Source organism: Leptonotus elevatus, chromosome 4 (genome assembly GCF_054856555.1).
Source record: "Leptonotus elevatus isolate MCC_2025b chromosome 4, RoL_Lele_1.0, whole genome shotgun sequence".
Taxonomy (NCBI): domain Eukaryota; kingdom Metazoa; phylum Chordata; class Actinopteri; order Syngnathiformes; family Syngnathidae; genus Leptonotus; species Leptonotus elevatus.
The window spans coordinates 24,785,053-24,803,771 of NC_141242.1; the positions used below are offsets into that span (position 1 = coordinate 24,785,053).

Here is an 18,719-nt window from a genome sequence, read left to right on the forward strand (position 1 = left end):
ATCCTTCACATTATCCCCCCTTTTATAATATTATGCACCTTCCCCTTACGCGGGTGCATACAAACATGAGATATTTAATGTTCAAATTCATATTAATCAACAGGAGTTGACAGAGGAGGTTATGCAAGAGTATACAGCAGCAAGAAAACAAGCCAAATACAAATAAATGGTTTTATATGGATCCCTACACATGTGATTGGGCATATGAAATAGCCAAACAAGCCATAGCAATACAAAACATAGATACACACATCAAATTGTTAATGACAGAAGAGAAGCACATAATACTGAATAGAGAGTAATTGGGAAAAGTGATATACTTTTGAGTGAGGGAATGGAAAGAAAAAAGCAAGCAAGCTAAAGACTTACTTTTACAATATTTATTCAGAAAATACAGTCAATCATCAGGGGTGACATACAATCAGTGGCAAAAAGACACTCTTATATTGCAAAAATACAAAATAAGCACATATACTGTAGATCCAATGATTTAGGAGATCATTTAGCCAACTGTTATGATAAAATCAGATAAGCAGTATGGATAATGAATGAATAATATAATTAAGATTTTATTCACGAATGGCTTGTTAATGAAGCCACACAATACACATTGCAAATGCGGTATTAAAAGAGAATCAGCTTGCTTTCATTTTAGAGAGCCTTCTTGGAAATGCATCCGCAGCAAAGTGCAGAATATATTAGTTAGTTTCTTAAACGAAATTGTGCATATTGTGTAGGATTCCACTGCTCCGCACTCCACTCCGGTAGGTGGCGGTATGGCACCAGAAGAAAAGAAACATGGCAGCTCCCATGGTGGTAATGCTGGATTTGTGGACGATTTTGGATCAAAATCGTGGCTTTAACTGTGGGTCTTTTTTGTGTATACAACTGCCGAAGTAATTGTGGCAAAAATGAAGGCATTCTGTGGACGAGCCAAATCGACCAATGGAGCTTTTGATTGCTTGGAGGAGAGCGAAGAGTACGACTATCACCAGGAGATAGCCAGGTAGCGTCCAGCTCGCATCACAACGTGGCTAAGGCGAGACATTTCGTACATGTAGAAAACAAAAACAAAATCGGGTTAAAATAATCCAAATAACAAATGTAAACGGTTTTATGTACCGTGTTTTTTTTTAATGTCGTCTTTAATGTGGAACGAATAGGGTTTTTGTTTCGTGATGTCTGTTCACAACTGGCAGTGTTGGGCAAGTAAGCAAAGCTATTTGATTTTAAGTTACAAGTAATTCTCCATTAAATATAGCACACCCTGTAGTTACCCGTGTGTGAGTATGTGTGTGCGTGCGTGTGTGACAAACAAACACAGTGCTGCTCAAAAGTTTGTGAACCTTGCAGGCATGGTCAGATAAATGTTAAGACATACCCCAATCTACAATGCTGACATTGAAAATAATAGACTTGCCCGCCTCAGGATTTTAACTGGGCACATCCAGATCATGAATCTTGTTGTTCTTCAGACATTCCTTGGTTGTATTGCTGGAATGCTTTGGATTATTGTCATGTTGCATGATCCATCTTCTACCAGGCTTTAACTTCACAAAGAACGGCTTCAGGTTATGTTCCAGGATTTCACAATATTCCTCTGAATTCATGATTCCCTGGATTATGTGGAGTTTTCCAGGTCCTGAGGATGAAAAGCCAGCCCAGAATTTAACATTCTCACCACCCTGCATCACTGTAGGGAGAAGGTTCTTTTGCTGGTATGCAGTGTTGACTTTTCACCAAACATGACTGTTTTAGTTGTGACCAAACAGTTCAATTTTGGACTCATCTGTCCACAGAAGGGACTTCCAAAAAGCTTCAGGTTTGTCCAGGTACTCACTGGCAAAATTGAGATGGGCAGCTTTGATTTTTTTTGTGAGCAGAGGCTTCTACATAGCAAGCCTTCCATGAAAGACCTGTCGATAGACATTTCTACTGATTGTTGAAGCATGCACGTGTCCCCGATGCAGCAAAATTGTATTTTTACCTGAATTATAATTTTTCGTTATCATTTGTTCTTGCCGATATTTTAGAAGGTCGTCCACTTGTAGGCAAGATTGTAGTCATTTTCAGTGTTCTCTAGTTGCAGATGATCAGCTTCACAGTGGAATGATGAAGCTTAATTTTTTTTAGATGACTTTATAGCTTTCCCCAGACAGATGTGCTCTCACTACCCACTTCCTGAGGTCCCCTGAGATTTCTCTTCCTCTCAGCATGACTGACCTGTATGGGTTCACCTGGGTAAGACTAAAGTGACGTGGTTATGTCTCTGTTTCAGTCAGTGATGCACAATTTATTTGCTAAACCTCTCATTTCATTGGTCCATTTCAGTGGTTAATTTAGCTACCAATTTGTCCTACCTGATTCTGCTGGACTGCTTGTTTTAAGCAATGCAGCTCAGGGTTCACTTACTTTTGCACCTACATGAATTGACCAAAAACTATTTTTAATTTAGTTTTAACGACACAATTGATTTAAAAACAATGCATTGAAATGCAATGAGTTGAGTATAACTGAAGTCAAATAATGTGACTCGAGTCCCCCACCTCTGCTGTTTAGGTGGTCTTAAACTTGTTCTTATTATATTTTTTTCCAGGTCAAGCTATGCTGACATGCTGTATGATCACGACAGGGTGAGTGTTAGAAAACATAAACTTGTGCAAGGAAGTAATGAGCTACTTTAACTTACATTTTTAGGGACTCGCATTAATGTCTCGTCTGCTGAACCACGTGTTTTGTAATCCAAACTTTATACATGTTAATTTATAAAGATTAAAGATATGTACTGTATATATAATGTATATAGCGCACACACACACACAAAATGTCAAATATAATCTCACTAATGCATGTTAAGATGTCAGTAACCACCATGGATTCCGTAGTAAAAGTCTTTTTATTAGCTAGAGTAATTTACAATGCTGCTTTGCTTGGGTTGCTTTCTTTTTGGGAAACACGTTGCTCATCCTCACCGCAAAGTGGATGTGTCTTCTGTCTAAAGAATGAAAAGTACTACCAGGGCATCCGGGCAGCTGTGGCCCATGTCCAGGCTAAGGGTGAGAACGTCATTGTCCTGGACATCGGAACAGGAACTGGCTTATTGTCCATGATGGCTGTTACTGCTGGAGCTGACTTCTGCTATGCTGTGGAGGTAATTTTCTCAACATTTTCCTGAACCTTTTAAAGGAGAACTCAATGCATGTGATCTCCTAGTCGAAGCACAGTATTCTGATGAATATTGCATTTGTGGAATAAGAATTAAACAGATGAATCCATCCCATCCATTTTCAACACTCTCAGGGCGCTGCTATTTTGTCCTGTACCGCCATCTGCTGTTGACCGAAATTGACGTCAAAGTGCTCTTGGGATCCAATTGTGAACATCATGTCACCAAATTTAGAAAACAGATGAGCTGTGACGTTTGCAACTTTGCACTTTGACCTCAATTTCTGTGCATGTATGGACACCCTTGTTCATTATGGGGACAATCCAATATAAACAAAGAAGTCCAATAACAAAGTACCACTGGTTCATATTGGTGTTAAACTGTCTTGCTATCATATTAATATGGTTTGTTTTGATTCATATTTGTCTGCAGGTTTTCAAGCCCATGGCTGACGCCGCCAAGTGCATTGTGGAGAAAAATGGCTTTGTTGACAAGATCAAGATTATCAACAAACACTCCACTGACGTGACTGTCGGGCCAGGTTGTAAAGAAATTTGAATACTTCCATCAGCATTTGGTACTCTTTTTCTTAATACTTGGCAAGTGAAAGTTGCATTCAGCAATGGTTTCATATTTAATGGAAATGTTTTGTGACCTGCAAGTGATCAAATATATATATATATATATATATTATTATTTTTTGTGTGTGTGATCAATATCAGGTGAAGATATGGAAATGAAGGCCAACGTCCTCATCACAGAACTATTTGATACCGAGCTGATTGGTGAAGGGGCCCTGCCTAGTTATGAACATGCTCACCAGAATCTTGTTCAGGTCTGTTGTCTTTTTTTTAAACTTACATTAGCATTTGTAGATTTGCGGTATTTTTTATTTTTTTATTTTTTTATTTTTTTACTCTAGCCTAAAACCTTCCTAATAATTGAAACATGACCAATTTTGTACTCTCAAAACGAACTTTTAGAATCCCAACTGTTAATTCTTCAAAACAAGTCTATGAAAAAAGAAATTGGGTGTGTGATTTTATTACATTAAATAATTACTACAGTATATGTCAGATCAAAACTAGCAAAATACTTCTTCACTTCTCGGGAGCGCAAAATACGTGAACACACTGTTTTCAAAGTCGCATGCATTGAAATTTATAAATCTTACCAATGATAATAATTCCGGGTAGCATTCAAAAATGTTTGTTTTTTTGACAGCAGGGCAGTGCTTGAGTTAAGAGGCACATACACGTTTTAAAAAATAAAAAAATGGGTTTGTACAACAAATAAGAGTTAATGTATTGTTGAAAGAGTTCAAATATTTAAACAAAATGATTTTTTCTTAAATATTACAAAAAAACACAAGTCTTTTTGGCAGGCATATGGAAGACAGGCAACTACTCTACTCCAGCTTTGGAGAATGCTCTCTTGCTTAAAAACTGAGTATCTGAAAGGGGTTTATATACCGCATATTTACTGTACATTAACCTCACTCTTGTAAAATTCAGAACTGCCTGCCTGGAAGCTTGATAAATAAATAAAAATAAATTAGACTAATATAAAAAAACATGCTTATTTATTATTAATAAAGCAACCATGAGGAAATTTGTAAAATGTCTGCACCTTTGTTTATGGTACTGTAGGTATATTTGTGACTTATTTTCCATGTCTCTGCATTGAGGAGATGCTTTTATTACACAGGACAGCTCAGTTGAACTAATGCGACCTTTAACCTTCAGAAAATAAAATAAGTTATTCAAGCTAAGAGTAAGAGCTACTTTGAAATGAACTCATTCACTGCCATTGACGGCTATAGATGTCAAAAATTCATTTTAACTATTTCTATTAGTTAAAAAAAAAAATCCACTTTTGCTAACAGGAGTATGAAAACCTAGAAAAAAATTATTTTATTTAAAACAGATATAAAATTTGTGATTAATTGTTGATCAATTAAAATTAAAAAAAAATTAATCGCCTGACAGGCCTAATTTAAAAAAATAAAATAAAAATAAGGGGCGTTTAATCGTGATTAATCGCATGATAATTTTATATCTGTTATTAATGTACACTAAAAAATAGTTTTTCATAAAAAAATGAAATTAAATGAAAAATTGTTAAACTAATAGAAATATTTTACATTAATTTTTAACGTCTATAGTCGTCAATGGCAGTGAATGAGTTCATTTTAATTCTGATTATTTAAGTGGAAAATGAGAGGAACAGGATGAAACAAGGAAATGAAGACAAATACTGTAGGCCTACCTTATTTGTCGCTGTGATGTCAAAATGGTCCCACACTTCTTTTGGTATGGACTCCTTATAAATATTGTTTAGCGCCTCAGCAACAGTTAGTGATTATGGATACAGCAGCTGTTGGTCATGTGACTTGTTCCTAAAGCGATACGTGCACCGGCATGGAGTTTCATGGCACGTGCCACACAGTATCAGCATCTGGCTCAAAATTGCAACACATTTAGAGAATGTAATGACACAGGTAGTCACTTGGAAAGTGAATCAAGGAAATGTATTGTCCCTCCTCCCCGTAGGAGGGTTGTGTGGCAGTCCCTCACAGGGCAACTGTTTATGCCCAGCTGGTGGAGTCGCAGCTGTTATGGAGCTGGGCTAAGCTGCAACCAATAGAGGTGCAGGGTACCCAATTGTTGCCGCCGCCTGCTGTGGGCGACTGCAGCGGCACTCATTCAGTATGTGACATTCAGCTCAGCCAGATTTCACCCCATACGTTCACCCCTTTGGGTCCAATCTGCACCATGTTCAGGTAGGAAACATCTTCTCTTGCAATGAACATTTCAATCAGTGTTTTTTTTTTTTTTTTTGACTAAACAAAATTTTCACTGTTAGTGTGGACTTCAGTGCGCCTGTAAGCAGTGCCCTCCAGTCCTACTCCTCCCAATTTGTAGCTCAGACCAGTGGTCAGGCTCAAGTGGTGCTCTCCTGGTGGGACCTGGACATGGATCCCAGTGGAACCATCGTGTGTAGCATGGCTCCCAGCTGGACATATCCACAACCAAAGACGGCTCCGGTAAGTTAAACAAGTCTTGTGCGGATATGTCGACGTTAGCTGTCATGCGCGCTCATCACTGTGGTGGTTTGTGCTAGTGGCGAGACCACTGGATGCAGAGTGTTTACTTCCTGCCTGCTGAGCGCCAGGTGGCTGAAGGAGAAGATCTGAGTCTGACCGTCTGCCACGATGACTACAGTCTGTGGTACAGCGTCCAGTCTCACAGGTACATCATCTTTTCTTACATGTTGGAGAGGTGTTCGCTTCATGTTTGACAACAACCTGATCATTGCACTGTGTGAGGCAAATGGTGCTTCACGCCAGATAATGGATGGTTTTCCTAACACCCACAATAAAGCACAAGTGCACATTTCAGAGTGGCCTTTTATTGTGGCCGGCCTAAGGCACACCTGTGCAGTAATCATGCTGTCTGATCAGCATTTTGATATGCCACACCTGTGAGATGGGATGGATTATCTCAACAAAGGAGAATGCTAAGCAACACCGGTTTAGACAGATTTGTGAACAGTATTGATATGTCACTCCTGTGAAGTGGGATGACAGATGTTTGAGGGAAATGGCCTGATTTTGTATGTAGAGAAAGTTTTAGATCTTTGAGGCTAGCTCACGAAAAATGGGAGCATAAATAAAAGTGTTGCACTTATATTTTTCTTCAGTGTAAATACATAAATATGTCATGCAGTTTTTATTTCTTTCCATTTAGTTCTTTATTTTAATATTTATTGATTTTAACTTACCGGTATTTGTTTTGATATATATAAAAAATATATATTATTTTGGGGTGTCAGGCGATTACATTTTTTAATCCTAATTAATCGCATGACTTCAATAGTTAACTCACGATTAATTGCAAAATTTTATATCTGTTCTAAATGTACAGTAAAATATTTTTTCCTGAGTTTCATACTCTTGCTAACATAAGTGGAAATTAAACTAATAGAAATATGGCTGCATCTTTCATTGATTCAGTAATTTCTTAATTCATAAAATTGAGTTAAAATTAAAAAGATGTACTGTACTGTAAAAAACGAGTGACATTGATTTGTGTTGTTATTTTTGGCATAATTGAATTTGTTAGACATTTGTCATTATTTTCATATTAAGAGCTTTCTAATCTTTAACATGAAGTAACCTGTTAAAAAAAATTCTGCACATTTAATTTTTATTTTTATTTTTTACTTGACCCCAGTCTCCACAAATATATGCTTTATTATTAAATTTATGACTGCTAAATTTTGACGTGGACGTGTGCTACGTTGTGACTGGAATTCCCCCATTACAGTACAGGCTTTCCAAGTAAGGCGTGTTAAAAAAAAAAGTGGCGTTAAAGGAACTTTAAGTTCATTCAAAATGAACGCACTCATTTTGACACACCTATTATTATTGTTATTATTTCAATATTTATTTGTCACCACCCACGTTTTGACTGTCCGCAGTGCGGCTGTTGTCAGCCGACAGCATTCTCAGGACGACATGATTCTCTCCCGGCCATCTTGCACATGCCAGGCCCACCTGGTTTGGACTCGGCCGCGATTTGGTCAACTTAATGACAAAGTTCGCACAAAGAGCTACGTCAGTGCACTGCGCAATGTAAGTGAACTGAACATTACCTGTATGTGTGGTATTTCCTTTGAAATGCTTGTGCTGATTCCAGGTTCTGAAAGAGGACAGCGTGTGTCTCGGAGTGAGTGATGGAAGTCTTCTTCCCATGTTTGCACATCTCTTGGGAGCCGAAAAGGTACATTACTCTGATGGTTTTCACCTTCTCTACACATTTCTCACTTGGTTATTTTCTCATTAAATCTTATCAGGTCTTCAGTTTGGAAAACTTCAGCATGACGAAACGGGTTATTGAGCAGGTAAGCATGTAAAAGAGTACAATAGACACTAATAGAATGCTCTGACTTGAATGGAGTTGTGGAATTTGGCCAAAATGTTCTGGAATGGATTGTTCGATTGTCGCTGTTGCACTGCTTTCACAGCTTTAAAAATTGCCCTTCATTTTTTCACCAGGTCCTGGAAGCCAACTCACTGAGAGGACAAGTTGAGCTGCTGGACGTTCGGCCTGAACAGCTGACTAGTGAAGATTTAGGAGGAAAGCAGGTACCTTTCATTATCACTAAATGGTTTGAAATGTCATCAGAATTTCAAACAGTTAGGAATTATTGTTACTCCTGTCACCTGTGGGACGTTATATACCGGTAGATGGTGTGTGCCTTTCCATATCATATCCAATTAACTGAATTTATTACAGGTGGATTCTAATTAAGCTGTATGAACATCTTAAGAATGATCAGTGGGAACATGATGCGCCTGAGCTAAATTTTGAAATTCGTAGCAAAGGCTGTATAAATACTTATTTACTAGAGGTGGGAATCTTTGACTGTCTCACAATTCGATTCGATTACGATTTTTGGGTCTGTGATTCGATTCAGAAAGATATTTGATTCAAAATGATTTAGTTGACAAATAATGTCATGATCTACTCAAGTCTGACTCGCTAACGCTAATTAGAGCGCTACTCGCGGCACTTCTATCACTCAAAAGAACGGCTATTCATACAAAACGCTTCAGGAATGTTGACATAGAAGCATCTTAACATTACTCACCGGCATAGGCTCTTCCTACGCTGCAAAAAAACAACAACTTTTATTAGAATAACTTCATCGTGACTTTTCCCTTCTACTCTCTAATGTGGCTTATCAGTGTATCAGAACGTGCGGAACCACACTGCCCCTAAGTGGCCAAATCGTGTACAAGATTAGCAGCGCTAAAGGCACACACAAACAAGGGCGAGACTATAAAATAATTTTATTAAAACGTATTTTGTGGGCATTAAAAATCGATTCTGAATCGCAATTCATATAAGAATAGATTTTATTGGCACACCCCTATTATTTACTGTACATGTGATTTCTTAGTTTTCTATTTTTAAGAAATTTGCTAACATTTCAAAAACATGTTTTACACAGTGTCATTATTGGGTGTAGGATTTTGAGGGGTGCTATGAATACTTTCTGAATGCACAGTACAGTATGAGATCAATATCATTGAAGTCAACACCCTCTGTTTGCTGCAGATCTCACTGCTGATAGGTGAGCCATACTTCTGCACAAGCCTCCTGCCTTGGCACTCTCTGTACTTTTGGTACTGCCGCACCACACTAGCAGGCCTTCTCCAACCCAATGCCACCATCCTGCCCTGCTCTGCCACTCTGCACATGGTGGCTGTAGAGTTCCGGGTATGAAATATTCTGGGTTTGGCATGTTTTTGCCTTAATTATTCCTTTGGGGAAATTGACTAAGCTAAAAAAAAATATATGTTTTTTTGTTTTTTTTATCTATCGTTTGTTCATGTTGAATTGTATTAATAAAAAGTGAAAATTATTACATCATATATTTTAACCGGGTTTAAGAGCAGTGGTCTAAAACTGCTTGAATATACTTAGGAAATGTTTATATTTAGTACAATAGGAATACAGAGGTACCTTGAGATAGGAGTGACCAGTCTTTTATTTATATATATATATATAAAGATATATATATATTTATATATATTTATATATATATATATATTTATATATATATATATATATATATTTATATATATATATTTTTTCTTTTTTTTGGGTGCTGTATGGTGGCAGGTAACTCAACTCACAACAAGTAAGTTGCTGATGCAATTAGTAATTATTGTAAAAAAAGAAAAGAAGAATAAAGTTGTTTATTGCCACGCTGAGCTGAAGGTTACTGTCAAACTGAACATGAAGAGAATTACATATTCCTTATCTGAAACTGTACTCACATTGGTGCGATACTGCATGAGAATGGATATTTACTGTAAAGGACTACTTAAGGATTGTATTGACATGTCACATTATACTTGTTTTCTAGGATTTATGGAGGATACGCGCGCCGTGTGTTACATGTGAGGGATTTGATGTCACGCCTATGGATGATATGATCCAGGTAAAAGTAAACGTTTTAATATTGCAATCATGGATATGAATTGTCCGAATGACTCTAAACTAAGTGGAACAAAAATTAAGTATTGTTGCTTGTTGTGAAACTTTTTTCAGCTATGATCCTAAAATAAGGAGTATTCTCTTAAGTTCGGGGTTTAATTTTTTTCCCCTGAATTTGCAGAAATCTCTGGATTTCCGTGAGTCTCGCGAGGCAGAGCCCCACCCTCTGTGGGAGTATCCATGTCGTGCTTTGACTCAGTCCGCAACTGTCATGACCTTTGACTTCACACGCTGTGTCCCTCAACAGCCTATCATCAGTCAAGGTTCTCTACCATTCATAAGGTATGCGTAATACAAAATTATTATTATTTTTGATTAATCCTGCCTGACAGTGTATACAGTGTGATAACTGGAAGTATACTGCAAGTCACCCTTTTTTTTTTCTCTTTTCTTTTTTTCCCCAGGAGTGGCCAGTGCCATGGTGTAGCGATGTGGTTGGAGTACAAGCTCACTCCGGACATCTCAGTGAGTGTGGGCTTAACTGAACCAATCAGTGAGCAGGTACGTTGCAGGTTTCTTCTTTGTCCTCAATATATATGGTGTTGGGATAGTTGACTGTTAAGTGCCACCTTTTGCAGGGCCACTGTGAGTGGAGTCGTCACAGTAAACAGGGAGTATATTTCTTCAGGCCGGGATGGGAGAACTCGGGCAATGGCAGAGCTGCTGTGGTTTACAACTTCATCTTTGAACCCAGTTCAGGAGACATCAAGATGGACTTCGATAGAAAGTCTCTTTGATAGGGATGAATTTCACGCTTTTTACAATTTTGTGTTGTTTCACATTAGGTGGGAAAGATTAAAGAGACCTTTATGCTGACACTCAATGTGTAGAAACTGTTGATGGAACATCACTAAGCAGGATTTGGTTCTGAGAATCTGTCTGCTGTACAAGTTTTAACAAATAAAACGTTTTTTTTTAATGTAAGGAAGATGCATCAGTATTATTTTCTTGAGAGCCCAGAAAGGAGTGTGGCCTACCTGGTCTGTGAAGTTTCTTTGAGCAGATCCTCGTAAACGTTTACTGTCCACTAAATGGCTTTCATTCATCCCATAAGGTTATTTGATAAAAGAAAACAAAAGTATCTTTTTGACTTGATTTATTTGTGAACTAAAATGTCAGAAGTGGTCATTTTGCTGCATGTTTGTCAACATCTGAATTCTGAATGCTTTATACTTGAAAAACATTTTCCCTTTTGGCATTTAGCTCCTCCACACAACTCAACATAATTTGCACAAATAAGAAAAGCAAAACCAGGTCCTTTTTTCACTTTGACCTGTCCAGTATTATATGAGAGCATCCAAACTTATGGGAGCATATTGCTGCCACACCTGGGAAACCTAAAAAAGTTCAATATCACACAGTGTGCTAAGTTTGACTTCCGGTCCAGATAAAAAGAATAAGGCAAAGACACTCGTGATGCAACTAAACACTGCTCTTCTATTAGACAGTGAAAGAAAAACAACAAAGCCAAATGTTTAAGGTGGAAGTCCACCTTAAACATTTCTTGACAATATTATGTCATATGTGACCTAACTAGTATAAACATGACATTCTGATTAATATTACATTTGTGGAATATGAGTTATGAAGCAAAATCCAGCCGTTTTTATCTACCTCAGGGGGCGGCCATTTTGCCATCGACTGAAGATGACATCACAGTTGCTCAGGTAGCAACCAACCAGAACTCACCCGTTTTTTGAACCTGAGCTGTGATTGGTTGTTACCCGAGACATGAGCAGCTGTGATGTCATCTTCAGTCGACAGCAAGTGGCAAAATCCGCTGAGATGGATAAAATCATCAAACATAACAAAGAACTGCTTGGTTTTGTCCTGCCAAACTAATCATGTTTTACAGCATAACATGAAATTTATCACATTACACCGTGATATTGAACTTTTTTTTTTTTTTGCTGGTGTTGCAAATATACGATTCCAGACAATCTGTGGAGAGCATTGAGGAAATTATTTGGAAGAGGACCCAAGTGGTTGGAGGTTGTGAATCTCAGGAATGATACGGAAGCGCCGAGTTGGATGCATGTTGAGACTTTCAGAGTTTCAAGCGTCTGCCAATGTGCTGTTTGCCAACACAATCTTCTCCCCTGGCTTGAATGCTGGCATCCCAACGTATGGACAGCTGGCACATCGAAATGCATCACCAAGGTAACACTGAGAGAAAGAGAGGCATGACACACATAATCAGACTTAAGGCTGACAATAACAAGATTTTTGTACCTTGAATTACATCTAATTAAGATGAGTTAATATAGTTAAATGTAATGGGCCATTCCCAAGCCTTTTCATTTGATGTGCAATATATATATATATTTTTTTTTAAAGTCAATTGACAATGAACCCATGGCAGTGTAAAATAACACTCACACTTCCACATGCAGACTTTGGAAGATTTGTTTTCTGTTGTCCTTTCTCCTCCTCCAGCTCCTCAGCGAGGCCGCATGAGCTGCAAACACACACACACACACAAGCATGAGATCACTTAGACAACTGGGCAGAGCACAAGAATACAGACCCTTTTCAAAAAAATTTGAGCAAACAAAGCTGGCAGCAAGCATCAAGAAAACGTGGGTTCCAGGACCCCCAGTAAACACCACGACGCAAACGAGGCAGTGATTAAAGCAAAGGGAATCCAATAAACTACTGAAGATTGACATATTTTGAAAATACCATCCATTCAGCCATTCTTTCTTCCCCTCATAAAAAACACAAGGAGGTATACATGGTGGTTTCTTCACAGTATTCTAATTTTTTGAAATCCTGTTTTCATGGGTTTTATGAGCTAGAAGCCCAAATAATGTAAGAATAAACAAATAAATGCTTAAAATCGCTTAAATTGTGGGCCCTGAATCTATAATCTATGAAAGTTTGACTTTTTTACTGCAATTATTCAACTTTTTAAGGATCTTTAACATTTTTGAAAAAGGTCTACGCTGTACATGTCAGACATGCTAGTATACGGAACAGGGGTCCTCTAAAGCCTCGATTCCACCGCCGGTATCTACTCTACTCTGCAAAAGCCCCGTCTCCACTACACTCGCTTTTTCTGGTACCTGCTCCTTTACGGTTCTAAAAAAAAAGTAGCCCAGTTCCAAAACGTGACGTAATTATTTTGGAGGCCAATGATTAGTTCGAGACATGTCGTCATCAATGTGCAGCTACGCAAACCACCACCCCGGGAAAACAGCTGCCATTAACGATGAAGAGAGGACAACAATGGCTTCCAAACAGATTATTATTTATATATATATATATATATATTATATAAACCTTTTTAACATTATTGAATGCAGTCTTCTGGTTGCTGCAATATTCATTCGAAGTCTTCAGGCTGAAATAAACAGGCACAAACCATTGTTTGCGCTCTCCATTATTTTTGCCTGCGTGTGCAGTGCACGCTAGCTGCGGTCGCTTTAGCATGACATCACTGGCAAGGTGAGGAGGGGCTCCCGGGTGGTGGCCGTGGCAGTGGAGACGCACTGCTTTTTGGTGTAGAGCCAAGCAGAGCAGAGTCGGGTAGGGTAGGGTATGGCAGATACCGTTGGTGGAAACGAGACTTAATTCAAAGGACTAATAACGGGACATTTCAAGTTTCGGGTCTGAAACATTCCTAGTCGTTTTATAGTTAGTGAAATGGGTAGAAATGTGCTAAATTTACTCAGTTACATTTACTCAAGTAATTTGTGTGATAAATGATACTTTTCAGAGTAGTTTAAAAGCAACATACTTGAGTATTTTTGTTAAGAAGAAACACTCATTTTGATCCATTGCATTGAGCAACATTTTGCAGACTACTTTTATTTTGTATCAGCCCGATACCCCGTGCTAGACCATCTCTAATTGAAATAGTTGTCGATTAATTTGATAATGGATTAGTTGCCGGATTTAAAACATCTAGTTTCATCCTAAAATGTTAACGATTGATTGCACTTGTGGCAACGTACAAGGTTCAGAAACATAACCCCACTTGTGACCGTTTCAATCTCTCCATGATTGCCAATCACTAGGAACACTGACGTTGAGGTCAGCAGTGGTGTGTGTGAAATGAGCGATATTCATGCGTGAGCTACAGATTTCGATAATCTATTGACAACTCGCGTTATGGCTAAATGCTATAATTGGCAAAATAAAACATCATCCCTCCATCCCTCGCCAGTGTCACCAGGCATGACCAATCAAACCCGAGAATACTCAAACTTTCACGCGAGTGTAAATCGATTAGTCATGCCTACAGAGTGAAATGTTTTGCTGCTGTTAGCATAGCAACAAAGCTAACCAAATAAAAAGGATGCCATTTTGCACTTGCTTGTTGAAGACGCTTACAATAAAGTAACTTTAAGACTTACCAGTTCTTGCAGGCTTTCTTCTTCTTGTTTGCTCCTGGCCCACAGATGGGGGCTTTAAGGGACATCGGGTCTGGCTTCTTCAAATCGTCTTCATCAAGCAGAGCATCCGAATCCACTAGGTCCTGATAGGACAGAGCAGATGAGGTTTGAGTAAGTCACGTGTACCTTCAAGTTTCAAGGAAGTCAAAATCAACCATCCCTACTAAATATCAGTCATAATTCAACCTTACTCAGTCACAACATATAATGTGCACATTGGGACGTATAGATACAACAAGGACATTAAAATGTCCATGTGACTGTGACAAGATTTGGAGTAGCGAACTAACTTACCACATCATCATCATTCATGTCGTTGGCTGATAGTGTCCACATTTTGACTGTGTTTGGATCCAGAGATAATTTCTCTGTTGAGACATTTATTGCCAACGATTAACCTTACATGCATTTTACCAGGAACTCACACTTGCTCAAGCTTCATGATGTATCTAAAATTAAATAAAAGTGCACACAATCCGTGAGCAACTTTCTAATTTCAATGTGCTTTTTTTTTTGCATTTTAATCCAAGGGGCCTGAAGCAAGGGCGTTATTAAACAATATAAGTACCACAAGGAAATGGGAAGTATGCAGGAAAATGCAGCTATCAAATAGTTTAGTCTTTAAGTATCCTACTGAAAATATTTATATCAATCAACAGTTTTTATTTCTTAAATTCATATTGTGCACAGCAGCAAACTACATTTTCCTGTCTAAAAACATTTTCAGTGGGGCAATTTCACACAAATTTCATTTAAATTTAGTACTGCATGTCTGAATGGGTTGTATTCTCCTTTCACAAAGCTAAATTGATTTTAAAAATTAGTTTTCCCTAGTAAAAGCACATTCCAGTTTGATTGAACACAAGGATAATCAGTCTGAAGAAGTGTGCTGTCCTTTAGATACTGACCACATTGGTACAATAGCATACATATAAGGAGCGGATCGACTCACTGCTTTTGATAGGTGGCAGAGAATCACCACAACAATACTAGCCAATGATATGCATTTGTGTGATGTTGAATAAATCAATAACAAAATGTAAGCAAGGCAACGGAAGTTTTTTTTTTCCTTTTTTTTTTTTATAAACCCAAAATACCTGGCTGAGGTGCAGTCTTCCCAAATGACAACTTGATTGAAGTGGATGATCCAACCTCAAAATTTGGTTTGGCTGCAGATAAGCGTACTCTTGACAGCGTGTTTCCATGGTAACCTGTAGCTGTCTCGAAGGCGTTCAAAGCCTCTGAACTCAATTGTGTGTTACTAACCTATAAAAGGGACAAAACGAGATTCAAACAACAACAATTATTCCACTCATTGTCAAAGTTGAACTTCAAATGACACTTCCCAAGTATTGCAATTTAAGATTTAGTCTAACCAAACAAAAAATTGTATTGTGTGCCCTGTATTTTCACCTGAATCTTTTCCATATTTTTTTACACTGCTGAATAAGAAAAAAAGAGCAGCAAACAATAATATCCAATGTCCTAAAAAGGAATAAACAGACTACCAGATGAGATAAAGTTATTTACAAACAGCATCAAGTAAAACAAAAACAAAAACTGCAACATTGTGTACATTGTTTTTAGTGTGTATAACTTTTGGAGTGTTCTAATCAGGATTATTATGGTTTTGGAATTTTCATTATAGTTAGTTTTTATTTCGTTTTGATTTTTTTATGGTTAGTTTTAATTAGTTTTCAGGGCGGCTGTTAGTTTTTATTAGTTTAAGTTTAGTTTTAATATTACTTTTCGTTTTTTAAACAATGTTGTGTATTACTTTTGTGCAATATTTGATAAATACCATGGTAAAATGAAAAAAGCAACGCCTTTCTTACCTAGCGTTGCATTTCGACTGAACAACACACAAAATTATCACTTGGGAGCGATGTCATCTGAAGGTGTGTTTCTATTGGCTGCTGCTAGATGACATCACTTGAGACTGTCAAACGTCCTTATTCGGGTTAATATTGAAATACATATACTTAAATCACATTTAAAATCATCCTCGAAGGTTCGTGTATTAAATTAATTACCAAAGACGAAACTAAGGATATTCTCACTATAATTATAGTTAGTTTTGTAAATGTAGTTCTAGTTAGTTCTCGTTTTTTTAAAAAGCAATTTCGTTTTTATTTTATTTCATTAACGAAAATGTTTTTTGAATTTTAGTTTGAGTTATTTAGTTAGTTTTAGTTAACTAAAATAACATTGGTTCTAACATCTAGGTACCAGAGCATATTGGTTAGTTACTGTAATCTCTATCCAACTTTACCCACCTGTGTCACTGACATCAAGCCTGACAACTTTAGAGCGGATGTCAGATTCTCAGTTGTCTTCACAATCTGCGCATCAACCCCTGAAACGAAAACAGAGAATAAATACATTGTGGATGTCAAGCTGACCTTGTGCATTAAACACTCCTTCTTTTTCTCTCTCTGGGAAATGCATCTGACCTGTAACAGGTTCATCCAGCACTACCTTCCCACCAGGTTTGAGTAGTCTGGCCATCTCTGCCAGAATCTCTGAACTGTGGATAGAAAAGCTGTCCGACAGAAGGCAAGAGAGAACCCAGTCGAACGAGGATTCAGCATAGGAGGCTAGGGGGAAGTAGAAATGTTTTCAACTTGTTAGTGACATGACAATCAAGACAAAAGCAGAGTCATCATACCGTAGGTTATACTCACACCGCAATAGCATTTCCATGTTTTCCACTGAGACTCTGCCATTAGCGCCAACAAGGGCACTAAGATCCTCTGCAAACTGTTTTAAGGTGGTAGGTGATGACGGCTGAACCCAAACAAACAGCACCCTATCCCCCATTTTCACACCGAGGTTTGCCATGACAACCTATAAGAAGATTATTTTAGTGCAATCATGCATTAGTGCAAACATTACTTTAAGTTCAGAACTATAAGATGAGTGCCATCAACCATTTAAAGTTGAGCGTTAAAGAGAAAAAAAATACATATAAAATACTTTTAAGTAATCTCTGTAACATTAGGTGTTTACATTTTCAAATGATCGGTTCAACATCATTCCTAGGAAATCAGTCACAATGTCCAATCACTGGTGAACTTATTTTCTAACAGTGACTTGCGAACTCGCTACTTCATTGTGGATAGGTGGGGATACCGAGCAAAGCCATTCATTATCAATGTGGCAATTTAGTGTTGTTATGGCAAGTTTAGCCGATGAAATATGAACAACAACAACAACAACAACAAAGTAGGCCGGGTACACACGTACCATGAAATTACGTAAATTTTCACAAACGCACTTGTTAACTAACTGTCGTGCTTCCATCAGTTACCCATTCAACTGTATGTATGTATTTTCTGCTGCGTCATGTCGCCAGAAAAAAAAATAGATATATAACGCGACGCGACATAACAGTGCTGTTTTGACACAGGCCAAACCGAATCCCTCACAAAACGACCGTCGGCAGTGCATGACTGTAAATGTAATAAAAATGTCCCTAACATGGCTATACAGTTATTTGCGTACACTAATTCAAACAGATTCGTTTACACGCGGTGTTACCTTAATTTATTGATATTGTCAAGCCAACCTGCACTTTTAAACTACGAAGTCGAAACAACCACAGTACGCACTCACCCGTACACTGCCTGCGTCTTCTGTGTCTTCTTCTTCCTTTTGGCGGTTGGCAAACAACTTTTGGTGCATTGCTGCCACCCTCTGGAATGGAACTCAACTAACGACTTATTTCACACGCCCTCTTAATTAGCCCGATTCTTTCCCAAAAATAATAATATAGGTTTTAATTAAACAAAACTGTAAAATGTCTCTAGTAGCCTATTATAATCGCCAGCAAAAACTTATTTGGTATTCTCGGCCACACAAAAGTAACCCTAACTCCAAAGCTCTGCAACAAATGCTCCAACTGCAAAATAGCCCATAAAATGTCGTGTCTACACTTTGATTACCTATTTTGAATACCCAGCAATGCAGAGGAGGAATCTGAGGCTATACACTCTTTAAGAATCTCTACAACCATAATTTTTCTGGCTATGCAGGCTACACCTAGATTAATATTTAACTTAACCCGAAAATAGTCCTACATCATGT

General features: G+C 37.9%; 2 protein-coding genes across 5 annotated transcripts; one reads left to right on the forward strand and one right to left on the reverse strand.

Moving 5' to 3' along the window:
• The first annotated feature begins 799 nt into the window (after nucleotides 1-799).
• prmt7 (protein arginine methyltransferase 7) lies at nucleotides 800-11,164 on the forward strand. Of its 3 annotated transcripts, none has more exons than XM_086074251.1 (18): nucleotides 807-1,006; nucleotides 2,134-2,241; nucleotides 2,597-2,633; nucleotides 3,002-3,151; nucleotides 3,599-3,707; nucleotides 3,889-4,001; nucleotides 5,719-5,948; nucleotides 6,032-6,212; nucleotides 6,290-6,417; nucleotides 7,649-7,802; nucleotides 7,867-7,950; nucleotides 8,024-8,071; nucleotides 8,226-8,315; nucleotides 9,292-9,453; nucleotides 10,106-10,180; nucleotides 10,358-10,518; nucleotides 10,641-10,737; nucleotides 10,815-11,164. In XM_086074251.1, the coding sequence occupies exons 2-18, from the start codon at nucleotides 2,228-2,230 to the stop codon at nucleotides 10,971-10,973; spliced, it is 1,992 nt and encodes a 663-aa protein (XP_085930377.1). In that variant the 5' UTR covers nucleotides 807-1,006; nucleotides 2,134-2,227; the 3' UTR covers nucleotides 10,974-11,164. The 3 variants fall into 3 exon arrangements, with proteins under 3 accessions (XP_085930376.1, XP_085930377.1, XP_085930378.1); XM_086074252.1 differs by having other exon boundaries at nucleotides 2,156-2,241; XM_086074250.1 differs by lacking the exon at nucleotides 2,134-2,241 and having other exon boundaries at nucleotides 800-1,006.
• Nucleotides 11,165-11,317: 153 nt separating this feature from the next.
• On the reverse strand, nucleotides 11,318-18,349 carry ciapin1 (cytokine induced apoptosis inhibitor 1). 2 transcript variants are annotated; one of them, XM_086074648.1, is made up of 9 exons: nucleotides 18,249-18,349; nucleotides 17,318-17,480; nucleotides 17,087-17,230; nucleotides 16,910-16,989; nucleotides 15,731-15,899; nucleotides 14,928-15,001; nucleotides 14,595-14,716; nucleotides 12,616-12,694; nucleotides 11,318-12,402 (listed from the first exon to the last, which is right to left on the reverse strand). In XM_086074648.1, exons 1-9 carry the CDS (start codon nucleotides 18,315-18,317, stop codon nucleotides 12,292-12,294), a joined length of 1,011 nt encoding a protein of 336 aa, XP_085930774.1. In that variant the 5' UTR covers nucleotides 18,318-18,349; the 3' UTR covers nucleotides 11,318-12,291. The 2 variants fall into 2 exon arrangements, with proteins under 2 accessions (XP_085930774.1, XP_085930775.1); XM_086074649.1 differs by having other exon boundaries at nucleotides 18,174-18,260.
• Between the last annotated feature and the right edge of the window lie 370 nt (nucleotides 18,350-18,719).

What these genes read in the sequence shown, in the direction of transcription:
- prmt7 (XM_086074250.1), top strand. Translation starts at nt 912, where the DNA reads ATGAAGGCATTCTGTGGACGAGCCAAATCGACCAATGGAGCTTTTGAT. An exon ending in CTATGGATGATATGATCCAG is followed by an intron (nt 10,181 to 10,357) that starts GTAAAAGTAAAC and finishes CTGAATTTGCAG; the next exon opens with AAATCTCTGGATTTCCGTGA. An exon ending in CTGAACCAATCAGTGAGCAG is followed by an intron (nt 10,738 to 10,814) that starts GTACGTTGCAGG and finishes CACCTTTTGCAG; the next exon opens with GGCCACTGTGAGTGGAGTCG.
- ciapin1 (XM_086074648.1), bottom strand. Translation starts at nt 18,317, where the DNA reads ATGCACCAAAAGTTGTTTGCCAACCGCCAAAAGGAAGAAGAAGACACA. An exon ending in GAAGACTGCACCTCAGCCAG is followed by an intron (nt 15,002 to 15,730) that starts GTATTTTGGGTT and finishes ATGTCTCAACAG; the next exon opens with AGAAATTATCTCTGGATCCA. An exon ending in CAAAGTCTGCATGTGGAAGT is followed by an intron (nt 12,403 to 12,615) that starts GTGAGTGTTATT and finishes TCTTTCTCTCAG; the next exon opens with TGTTACCTTGGTGATGCATT.